A 12671-nucleotide genomic window follows, 5' to 3' on the forward strand; every position below is an offset into this window, starting at 1 on the left:
GTGAAGACCGATAAGAACATCGTTTTGATTGCATCATCAGATCTGCGCTTTTCAAAGTGTGAAAAGGATTTGGGGGGCTGAACAAATTTTCGCTATGTTACAAGGCAAAATTGATCCATTTTAGTTTTTACAATAAAATAGGGGACAAGAGTCTGGATGGAGTGAGCAGAAAATCATCAAAATCAATTTCTTAATAAGGACCAATACCGGAAAACGGATTTTAGGATTGCAGTAATTTGAAGAGAGAAACATCAATAGCTTTATTAAAACCACCATTAATTCCTATCCATATTTTAGTAGACTATGATGCCAAACAGGTTCAATTCCTCCTGACACTGTTAGTCCATTCCTCATTGGTATGTGCTTGCGTGTGGCATGGCGAAGAATCAAGCTGTTTATCACAGCCCAGGAATGAATAGAGTGGTATGTGCGTGTGAGGCATACTACATGTGTGTGTAGAAAGAGAGGAATGAATTATGCATGTATGTACTTTTAGCAGCATCGGCTGAAATGGAGTGCTATCTATTGACATGTCTCTCTCCCTCAATCGACTCTTCGCACATTTTCAAGATGAGCTTTCCTGGTGATGCAATCTAACCGCGGCCCATTGGCTGGGGTTTTCCCTCCCTGTAGGTTGTCTTTCAGGTCATAGATATGGTGCACCTGTCTCGGAGCTTAACGGTGTTTTACTATGCCGCTTGGAACTTTCCACATTAGATCTCTATTCAGCTTCTAACCATTTAAGTGGACCAAAATTGTTGTTGAAAGACATTACACATTTACTGTCACTCATCAGAATGCTGATTCATCCTCAATAATGTGAGGCACGGGTTGCGTGTAAAGTTTTGAGGAAAAAAATAACCTTATTCAATTTTGGGATAAGGTTGCGAAGTGACACCCACCAGGTTGTAGATGCCCAGGAGGAGGGCCTCAATGCAGCCATTGCTCTGACGATCTCTGCTGGCCGTGACTCGAAGATACACCCACACCAGCTCGGGCAGAAACTGCATTGTGAAACGCCGCAGGCGGTCCTCGGAGCTGCGGTACAGCTCGAACAGCTGGTGACACACGGGCTCCAACAGCTGGGTGGATGAAAAGGGACATGTGTGAGAACATATGAATCTGTGCCTATGGCTAATGCGTTGATCTGGTGAGGTTGAATGCACGCTGGTCACTCTTTTTTTTCCTCCAGTTAGAGTATCATAGCCTTCAACCATGGATGCGCATCCTCTTCATATAAGCGAGTGAGGCTTGGGGGCAAAGTCTAGTCAATGATGGGAGGTGTGGAGGAGTAAGGGAGTAAATCACCATAATGAAAGTCAGGAGGGTCTTAAGTTTGGACCTTTTAGTGGTGATTAACTCTTTAGTCCAAAGAGCACTCTTATGTACACACACATAATTTTGTCCCAGCGGGTCATTGACACCTGTCCATTTCGTACATACACACACACACATGCAAAACGTCCTCTCTCTATTGGATCACTAATGGGATTGCACAGGCAGCCTTGAGATTTTGAATTAAATGAAGTCTGCGGTTGTGGTTGATATGAAATTTGACCATGAAGGAAAAGCGAGAAAAAGGGCTGCCATGATAATTGGATTCTCCCACTGAATCACTAGTGTAAAATTAGAGTTCCATATCAATGAGTGTCTCTGGCCTTTCATCAGATTGTCTTCAAGTGACACGTACAAAAAAAATGTAGAAGGTGAATTTGCTAGCACGGAAATCACAGGGGGGAAAAAAACATAGCTTCACATTTTTTTGTATTAATTCAATCAGAGTCAAACGCCAAAAATGTTTACGCACTGATGTTGCACCAAAAAAAACTGCAAAAAAACACAGTGAGCATCTCATGGGTAACCTCCACAACTTGTTCTGCTTTTTTTGGTGTGTTTTTTTGTTTTTTCTAACAGAGAGGTGTACCAATGACGGCAAAGAGAAAAAAAATTGATGGCAACCATATAATTGGAACGTAATTGCAATAGAGGTACAAAAGCTGGACATGTGTCTATATAGCTAAAGGAACGATAAGTCAACAATTAAAACAAGTAATTTTCCTCTCCACATTTGTTTCCGTAATGCCAATGAGCAGGGAACCCAATTTTGATCTTCTTAGACTTGTCTACCAGTTAAGAATGTTATAATAGTACTTAAAACATTGTCAGTACAGTTAATTCGAGCCATATAATGGATACTAACGCCAGAAGATTTTTTATTCGATATTTTGTTTTCTGTTTACATCATTTTCTATGGGAATTACTGTTCCATATGAAGAAATTGTAGGTAAACTTGACCCAGGGAACTGATAGTTTTGGATTACTGTATAATGCAGTATATAGGGAAAAAAGCTCCTGGTGTGTTTACCACCATGTTTAATCAATTGGACATTTTACACCGATTCCTATACATAAAATATTAGACACTGAATTTCAGCTTTTGTCCAATTTCATCTCGCATTACTATGTGTATTTGCTATATTATGCGTCACCTCGTTGCCCGGATCCTGGATGACCCTGTACAGCGCTGGCACCAAGGATTTCTTCAAATGAAGGCTGCCGGCATAACTTGAGAGTTGGGTATCTGGTAAGGACTGGGTAAAAGTGAAAAAAAAAAGAAAGAAGCGAAAACAGTGTCAGTTTGAGTGATGATGACATATGACGACAATTTCTTAAAATACTACCGGGCGCTATGACGCAAGGAGACAGCAGCATTTCACCATTTACATACATTTAAAACAGAATTTAGTCAAATAGAGAAGATGATCCAGTCTCTAAAAATCAAATCAGTTAAACACTTGATATTCTTTTCCCCTTGTGAGACAGGGCAGAATAATGGCAATGAAAAAAATCGCCTCTCGTTGACGGCAATCTCAAAAGTATTCTGGAATATGTGAAGAAATCAGTGACAGGATCCTATAATTGGCCATGGTGATGAAAATGGATCCACTCAAGAAAAGGAGTTCTTGACATCAAATTAGAAGAGGTACATTGAACCTCAGAGTGCAGCCTTTTGTACGATCCATCACATTATGCTGCTCTTCACCACTCACACAATGAGTCATGCCTTCTTCGCATTTTCTTTCTGTTGTAACCGTGGCCATAACGGCTATCTCTTTCTTAATGCTTTATTCAGAATACATTATTCTAAACTGCTCGTGGATGTATTAATTCAAGAGAAACTATCATTAATGGAAAATTGCAAATGTTCATGAATTTCTACATACAGAATAATCTCAGCCAAACCCTGACATTGTTTTTTGCTTAAGTTACATAACTGTGTGTGTGTGTGTATGTACGTGTGTGCGGTCTTATTGTTTTTACATAGTGGGGCCAACATTTCGGCATTTGACAGAGTTTTGGGGCCCCCCCTTGTCCATGAGGGCCCATTTTGCTGGGCCCCACAAGTTTAAACCTCTTTTGAGGGTCAAGGCTTGGTTTTAGAGTTTAGGTTTGAATTGGGTTATGGTTGAGGTTACGGTAAGGAATAGGCAATAATTTTTGATGGTTGGGGTTAGGGGAAGGGGCTAGGAAATGCATTGTGTCAATGAGATGGCCCCACAAAGATAGTAAAACAAAAAAATTATAATAATTAAACAACCCAAAGATCTGCAAGGTTAATGATCAATTAATAGGAGTTACAACTGAATCGGCAAAAAAAGATGGTACTACCTTGAATTCCAAGAGCCATTCTTCAACAACTCCGCGCTCTGAACCCAGCATCTTCTTCAGAGACACCCCACAGCTGCCTGGTGAAAAGATAAGAAAAGGTAAACACCCAGTTGACGTTGATGAAAGCCACTCAGTCAATAATATGCATGTATTTATACATCGGGGGGAAAAAAATCACAAATAAATGCCTGTACAGTAAATAAATGTTTTATAATGGAAACTGTATGACCCAGGTTGAAATGGATGGTATTCAACCTGGGGTTCAGCTATACAGTATGTTTAAGTAACATTGTCAGAAAAAAACTAATAATAATAACTAATTATTATTATAAAACATTCTTGTCCCCCTTTTTTTTTTTCTGATAACACCTCCAAATAAAATAGAAGAGGAGATAGTGACTCACAACATGCCGCTGGCCGCATTGTTACGTAACGCACTGCTGACCTCACCTGTCACCATGCATCAATGAATAACAACCATCGCCGCGGCATCCCTATGGGCCATCCCCCTTCTGTGGTTTTAAAAAGTCAAGGTTTCAATAACCGCGAAAACTGTACGTAAACGGTAATGAGCTTTTTTTTAGGGTAATCCAAAGCAGACAACGTACCACTGCAATATGATTGTCTGCTTGCAGAGTTAATTATGAGAGGCCAGATTCCCTTTTTTGAAACATGGTGCCAGCGGGTACTAGTTAGCCCCAAAGGACAACATGAGTAGCCTACAAGTATGTTCTAAAAATATCAATTTGGGAGACACTGTGACTTACTAAGAAGAATTAAAACAGAAGAAAAATAATTGTTTTTACTTAAAATAATACATGTTTCTTAATGAACCAAACATTCGATATTTTGTTGAAAAATAGTACAGATTGTGGTCAATGGAATTTGACCCAAATATTTAAAAAAAAAAAGGAAATTTTTAGAGCTGTAATTTTAATACCATAAATCATGATACAGCAATATCTTTGCTCACGGTTATCATGCAGAACCAAATATCATCCCATACCTAGTTATGTTATGTTAAGTATATACAGTACTGGATTGTTAAATACTATAACAATATACATGAAGATACAGTTGAGTTTAAAACTGATATTATTACACAAAATACATAGAAATGAAAATAACCCAGGCAGGATGGACAGAGGCAGACTAAATCTATCTGAAGGTGCATAGCATCCAGGTACATAAAAAAAATGGACGCACACAACAATGTGCAGCAAGCACAAAGGTGGCTATAACTTTTCTGTTCTTATTTAATACTTGTGTGCCGGGAACTTGTTTACAACCCCTGAGAAGCATCTGATATAGTGCACGCATACCAATAACCACCACCTTCCAAATACACTCAATATATGCCCGATTATGGGATGTGTCTAAAAGATTATCTTGAGTGATAATCCTATGATGAGTCACAATGGATTTTTCCTCCTCATCTGATCTGCTCGAAAAACAGTTGGGACTGACAATCGTAAACGTAATTCAGTCTGATATACCTGTCACAAATAAACAGTGAGTGTAGCAGAAGCACAAACTCAAAATTCGTTAAGATGTTAAAAATCCGTATGTGTGTATCTGGCTCAAGACTCCACACTAGTTCACCAGAGAGTTTGTTTACAAGATGAGTTAGGTCAATACTGTAGGCCTTTTGTTTTCTTACCTCGGTGAGCGACAACTCAGATCTCCACAGGGAGCGTCGAATGGTTTTCAACTACGTCACACATCTTTGAAGGTCACCTGAGAGAAGCGCAGACATGATCAACAATTAGCAGAAATATGCCTGTGTTTCAAATAATTATTTAACTGGATACACACAAGCTGGCAGAGACAGCAGATGAAAAAGTCTTGTTTTCAACTGACACTCTGACTTATAAAACTAATAAACTAACTAACTAGTTTCTGACTGACTGAAATACCCCGACAGGCAAATATTGTGCAGCTCTAGTCGAGTGGTGGGGCGACTGCATTAGAGGTTGGCCGAGAGCATAAGTCTATGGCTTGTATTCAACTATCACCACCGTAGTGAAGACTCGAAACAAAATAAAAATCTGACATCATTTAACCCCTACTTACTACAATGTGTAAATACATTTGGAAAATCGTGAGCCTAATAACATTGAAGACATATCAACGAATTGCCTGAATTGAAATGAGTTACTATGACGACTACTACTCCTGTTAGTTTACTAATGTTTGTGCCTGAAGGTGAGACAATGTCCACAGAGACTAAAGTAAACAGATGGTTGCTGTGACTCTTTGAAAAGCCCTCTACTCACGTTAGACAAGTTTAGCATGAAAAAATGGGTGTTGGGATGCTAAAAATAACTCCAGTCACGAACATGTTGAGTTTATGGTCAAAACCAATGAGTTAATTATTTGCATTGCAAAGTACTTAATTTGAGAGATGGCACAGGAGAAGCCGCTTATACTAATATTTTTTTTTTACCAAATCAAGACTCAAGCGAAAGAGCGTATGTCGCTTATTCCTTAGATGCACGTCAGCTGATTTAAGTATTTAGGAAGCAACCATGTGTTAATCTAAAGGGCTCTTACATAGAAACGCACCTCAAAGGAAAGTGCAGCGAACCAATTACGTCCTGTCTACTAGAGTTGAAGCGCATCCTATCTAGTGAGAGCTCTTTTTTCCTGTCAGCCCAAACCACCCATTTGGCTTTGATGTTAAACATGCTAACTCAGTCAGTAATAAGGCTAATCATCAAAACAAGCGCATTATGTTATCAGAATAACACACTTGCATTAACATTGAGCATAAAGCACAGCTTTCTTTGCGTGATTGAGGACTATACTGTATTTTAAATGTATGTCACATGTACAGTCATTATTTGAAACACACATTTTGAAGGTGGCTCAAGTTGTGGTCGTGGATGGGTTCACCTAAGTGTTATTTAACAGTTTTAGTTCGTCGTAGAGTGGCTGGAGCACATGCAAATCTGCCGTGAGAATAAATCATTCAAAAAGGACTCAGTGTGGCAAGAACATTTGGTTTTCTGTTGTGTTCACAACTGCACCATATTCAATAATGTTGGGGTTTTTTTCAGCCGCCCCGGCAAGCCATTATCCCAATACAGTATTTAGCTCACCAACGAGCTGTCACTGTTAAGATACCACAACTATGATTATGTCACACACATTACGGGGTCCGACAAATGACAATACGCAAACTTCCCTTAATCGGCCACACTTTCAATATACAAGATTGTCTTATTGTCTACAGCAGTGTTTACAAAGGACTAGCAAAGGACCAACCCATCCTGTTTACCATATTTCAAACTCTATTACAATGGCATAAAAAAAAACATACTGCTAAGTAGTGCACATAGTTGGAACAAAGCCAACTAATGGACATCAGAAGGCAAAATTTATTATTTCTTTGTTGATGTGTAGTCTCACTAGTGCAAGGCTTTCCATTGAAAACAGCCAACTGTCTGGAATATAATTGATGCAATTAGGAATCCACTATAGACGCAGTCTTATCACACAGTTGTAAACACACAATGGATTGGATACATCACTAAAACACTTAGACCACAGATTCAAGTACCCAATTCGGTTCAGTCCATTTAGTGCCTTTTATAAGATTATATATTTCAAGTCACCAATTTACAGCATGTTCTTAATGGCCACAGCAAGGCAGCAAGAAAATGGAGCGATACAGCAAAGTGATGACTATGAAGTAGTAGTACAATACAGTTGTGGCCATAGCCAAGGTACAGTAATGTCATGCATTTTAATGTTGGTCTTCCATCCTCAAATGTTAGTTGCTCTAACATTGAGCAACCAGAAGAGGTTCACGTCACTGAACCCTGTTCAGCCAGGGTTCACTTCTATTCGTTTTAGAATTAGTACTGGCTGGTAGCATCATCTTTTGCCAACGAAATAGCACTAATGGCAACCAGAGTCAAGCTAAACCGGTATCATACAGCGGAAAAGCAGTATGCAATTCAAAAATGAGTATGATATGTGAATAAGCTAAGTTCAACTTAATTGAAAATAAATAAATAAATAAATATAATGAATACAACGCAAGAAGTCAATTTCCTCATAGCTTACTTGTAGATACTGAGTGGGTCTGCCGCCAAAAATCGAAGAATACTCTATTCATTACACATACACACTGATGATGCATTTCTAGTTCTAACACTAAGTAACTTATTAAACCAGGGTGTTCAAACTCTGGATAAACCAAGACAGAGACATTGTCGACCCCAGCTGCAGTTAGGCGGAAGAGACCGGCTTTAAATATTTACAAGGATAGACTTTACCAGAAATTGATCTTTAGAGCGAAACCACCCCTTTTTTATGACTTTTGTTGGGACAATTTAATTAGTTTTGATTTTTGCTTGTTTCAAAATCCTGGACTTGGTAAAACGGTACAATAAGATCCTGCCTCTCATCTTTTTATTACTTACACACCTATTTCACAGACTAAATTTGGGTCGAGATCTTGGTACTACCATATCTCCTCAAGTAGGAGCCTCCACTTTAAATCTGAAATTACTGAGCACTTTAACGTTGACCCAAAAATAATTAGTGATTGGATAAAAGCAAGTATAGAACAATCTGAAAGGAAAGCAAGGAAGTCAGTGAAGCGTTCTCTCCTCCAAACAGGAAGGCCTGAGCTGAGATTCAAATTTGAAACCTCCCAGAGCTTTAAGTAAAACGTGCTAATAATGATACATTTATTAGTAATTACTTAAAAACATGCATTATAGATATTTAGGCCAACACCTTTAAAAATGGCTGGTACTACTCTGTGCAATAGTTAAATACAGACGCTCCCCTACTTACGAACATTCGAGTTGCGAACAACGGTACATACGAACATTTCTGCGCGTACAGTATGTCGAAAAATGTTTGGAAAGAAATGCTGTAAGTTAGATTTTGTATTGCGCGTAGTGCTTCTTTCCGCCGCTAATACCGATGATTGGCGCTGTGAGAGCTCATTGGAGGCTGAGCAACGTGGCGAGGAGGAGGAGGAAGAATACGCCGGTCCCCATGAAGCAGGAAATAACTTTTGAAGCCGATTCCAGCGACGACGAAGAATCTCTCATGATATAAAATCCTCCTCTTCCTCCTCCTCCATCATCTCCTTAAGCATCGAGTACATCTTCCAAAAGTAAGTTAAACTTCATTTTATTTATCTTATTACGTACATGTACATACTGTGTGTGTCTCTCGCTCTCTAACATACGTAGTACAGTACAGTACTGTACGTATTCTCTCCATTTTATTAAAAGTTTTTTTCAGTACAAACCAATGCAGGTTACTTGTACAAGCCTTAAACATACTTATATAAACCTTCAATATACTTATATAGGCTTTAAACATAAATTATAATACAAAATATAGCACTGAAGCAACTTACGAACAAATTCACCTTACGAACGATCGTCCGGAACGTAACTCGTTCGTAAGGTGGGGAGCGTCTGTATAATACCACCACCACTATATACACAAGATACTAAAAAGAACTGAATTGCATTGAAGGAGATTTCTCTCAGGAAGGACTATGTTAGAAACCCAAAAGAGCGGTGCCAAGTTTCAGCAGTCCAACATTGCTTTTTTCCCCCCAAGGTCATCTGAGCTCACTCAACCATGAATTATTGAGCATGAGCAATCTCTGTGCCGGTTTGTGCCACTTCAGACTACCCTTTTTTTTCTTCAAATGAATATCCAACCAAAATCTATCATCACATCAAGGTACATATATAACTAACAAACAACATGCATATGCATTCCTGCAACTCAAGAGGAAACCGGGAATCTCTCATCTTTTCTTGGTCTTCGAGGAACACCCACACACTAACAGTTCATCCAAACACTTTCCTTAGGAAGGAGGATTACCTCCTAATACGCGACCACGGTGAAACGGACGGCTGTAATCCCCGCCCCGTCGGCCTCTCTTAATCGTTACGAGAACCAGCCACTCGGCGGCGAATTGGGCTGTCTGGAATAGAAAGAGCTTTATGAATAGCAAATTCAGCTGCGTAGAATGATTGGTCTTTATTTTTAAAGAGATCCATGCATTACAAAAGGAGGACAGGTACAAAGTCTAAACCACATGCCATTGAAGTTTGGCTCAGCAAAGGTCATCAGAGAGTGAAGCACAGTCAATATGTTCCTGGGCAAATCAATGATTCTCCCCCAGGACACAATAAATGACATATTTGGGCGGGCTAAATATATCCTGAACTTGTTCAGCAAGAATGACTGAAAGGCTAAAAAAAAAACACACAAAAAAACAGACAGTGATGGCAAACTGTGATACAGACGGAGAGAAGAATCATCTCCACGCTCAGCATCATCCTTTCCTCAATGCTCATAGGGCAGGCGAGGGGAACTGAAGCGTACGCACATCCAGGGCTAAAATTAGCAACTGCAGCTGCAGGGCCAGACGTGTTGGGATGGGCCCATGTTGCAACACACGATCCCTCTCTCTTGCGCACACGCGGTACACACACAGGGCTCCACCAATTAGACAGGGCGAGCCACAACAAACATGCAGATTGCAGAGAGACTGAGAGTGCAGGTAAAACGCCAGCAGCATACTGCCTCACGCTTGAGACTTTCATAGAGGACTTGAATGTAAACACTAGGTGTAGTGGCATATGCATGCACAGTAGACAATCTTCTTAGCATGTATTAGCTCCGAGTGAAGGGAGGGATATTGTTTGGATTTCCGTTTGTTAGGCAAAAATTTGATCTTCATGAAACTCTGTGGTGAGCTGGAATATGTGCCCAGCAAGTACTTGCCATTTTTTTTGATAAGGTTCTAGATAAATGTATTGAAATGAGATGGGAATAATAATCAATAAACTGATTGTTTAGAATTCTTTCCATTCCATCGTGCTAATTTTGATCACTGTAATTGTGTCAAGTAGCAATTGAGGCAAAATGGAGTGCAGCAACGGCGCTGTTGACTCAGTCGCAACTAGCTTGCCGTTGAAAGAAGAACGTGACATCGGGTATGGGGAGATGAGCTACATCCATGTTATTTAAGCCCCAAGAAAGCACCATTATTTTGCCAAGAACAATACTGGGATGGGAAGAATGATGTATTTTCACTGTTTGTCACAGTCCACTTGCAGCGGGGAAAAGCAGGCCAGCGGGATCCATGAAAAGGAGCTGAAAAGACTTGAAAACTCCTGACTTTCAGATAGGCCGGATTTGTTGGCCTTGGTGGATTCTGTGCTCTGTTGAGCACTAATCTACTTTAAAAGATCTGTTTATATTGGCGCTAAAGAACCCATGAAGACCATAGATCAGCATTAAACAATGCTGCAAATGCTTGTCTGTAATAGACATGACACAAACTAGAGATTCAAAGACCCCACACAAAAAACAAGTATTTTGTAACAGATCTCAAGTATTCGCGAGTCTTATCCATTCAGATACCTTAACAGCCAAGAGTGCTGATGAATGCTGCAATAAGTGAATATGAATATTGGGTTGACTAAAGACTAAATTGTCCATAGCTGGGAATGTGAGTCGGAATGGTCATTGGTCTATGTGTCCAATCGAATGTGTGCTCCATCTCCCGCCCAGTTAGCTCCAATTACCCTTGAGGACCTAATGCGGACAACAGATAATGGATAGATGAAGCTCATACACAACACCCAGTGAGTCAGATCCAGACATACCATTCTAACCCATGGCAACCTGAAGTGAACTGTACTGACCTGTTGGGTGGAAACATGGAAGACAGAGTGCTGGGTGATGCAAATGATTCTCCATTTCCCTCAATAAATAAATCATAGCATGTCTAAGCCCAGAGTTTACCCATCATTTAGCATTAGATTAGTTCATCATAAATAATCAACCCGATGATACACATTTGGGGGCGCGAGAGGCATTGCTGCCAAGCAAAGCCTCAACAAAAGTTGACCTTGAGCATGCCGACCACAAGGCAGAACACAGGCTTTTAATCGCAAAAGGGATAGCTGAGAGCGAGGGGGGGGGGGGGGGGGGCACAAAAGCAGTGGGTGCATACTCAGTGCTGGTCCTGAGAACACAGCGTCTTGCGTTAAAACCATGATGATGAGATTCACATTTTGGCTCCACAAAGTGCACTGCGGCTGGTGTAAATACTAGCGTAAGAATGACAAAATGCCCTCAGCAACTAACTGTAGCCAAACTAATAAGCATTAGTGAGACCACTCCCCGATGTTATTATCCTTTTAATGCTCCACGTCGCGTTCCGGAGCAGGTTTGTTAACAGGCGCCGAGCTCCCCAGTGCTCTCTCCTACGCTTTCCTTCCACGTATTTTCCAATCCCATCTGGACATCAAATAGCTGGCGCTAATTCAAAGGCTCCATGGATCGCCCGGGCTTTGGCGACAGTTCAACTTTGGACTGACAGGGAGTCGTGACCGGCAGAGCGAGCCGGCGAGAACGTGGTGGAGGGTGATGATGCCTGATGATGTTACCTAACACTGACAACCCTGTCGCATTAAAATAGGTTTCTGTGAGCGCTGGCTAGGATGTATTAAATCAAATATCACGCACCTTCTTCATTGGCTTTAACACTTATTCGGACAGAAAAAAAAAGTTGCTTTAACATGGGTGGTTAAGAGAAAGAAAATGTGTAAATAATATACTTACAGGACGCTATGTTAAGGCTGGGTCTACACGTCTTAATATAGCTTTACAAAATAACTTTAAGAGGTTGTCATTTATCAGTTAATACACTTTTTCGGATTATCGTTTCCTTGTTTTCCATTGGGACCTTACATCCATCCATTTTCTGTAACTGCTGTGTTCTACCATTTTTCCACCATGGACCGGTTTCATGTTGTTCAGACATGTTTTTACAGATCAGCATAGAAATATATGAAACCAAATGATTAAATACACAACACAGCATAAAAGTGAATATAGTTGTTGAAATTAGCGGGACGCCTGTGTCTGTTTCTCTTCAACGAGCTACTCCCATCTTAGAGGATTTTTTTTCTTTCTTTCAAGAAAACTTCTAAGGATTGTCT

The 12671-nt window shown here is 40.2% G+C and overlaps 1 protein-coding gene across 4 annotated transcripts in view; it reads right to left on the reverse strand.

The window, feature by feature from the left end:
• LOC144060208 (hyccin 2) overlaps positions 1-12671 on the reverse strand; it is a 34999-nt gene that overhangs the window by 17198 nt on the left and 5130 nt on the right. For all 4 annotated transcript variants that reach the window (XM_077579501.1, XM_077579502.1, XM_077579503.1 and 1 more), the window contains exons 2-5: positions 5330-5406; positions 3670-3746; positions 2490-2591; positions 903-1082 (exon numbers count right to left, since the gene is read on the reverse strand). In XM_077579501.1, coding sequence (XP_077435627.1) covers positions 903-1082; positions 2490-2591; positions 3670-3720 — 333 coding nt within the window. In that variant the 5' untranslated portion in view covers positions 3721-3746; positions 5330-5406. The remainder of the gene's footprint in view (positions 1-902; positions 1083-2489; positions 2592-3669; positions 3747-5329; positions 5407-12671) is intronic.

This window comes from Vanacampus margaritifer, chromosome 11 (genome assembly GCF_051991255.1).
Source record: "Vanacampus margaritifer isolate UIUO_Vmar chromosome 11, RoL_Vmar_1.0, whole genome shotgun sequence".
NCBI classification, from domain to species: Eukaryota; Metazoa; Chordata; class Actinopteri; order Syngnathiformes; family Syngnathidae; genus Vanacampus; species Vanacampus margaritifer.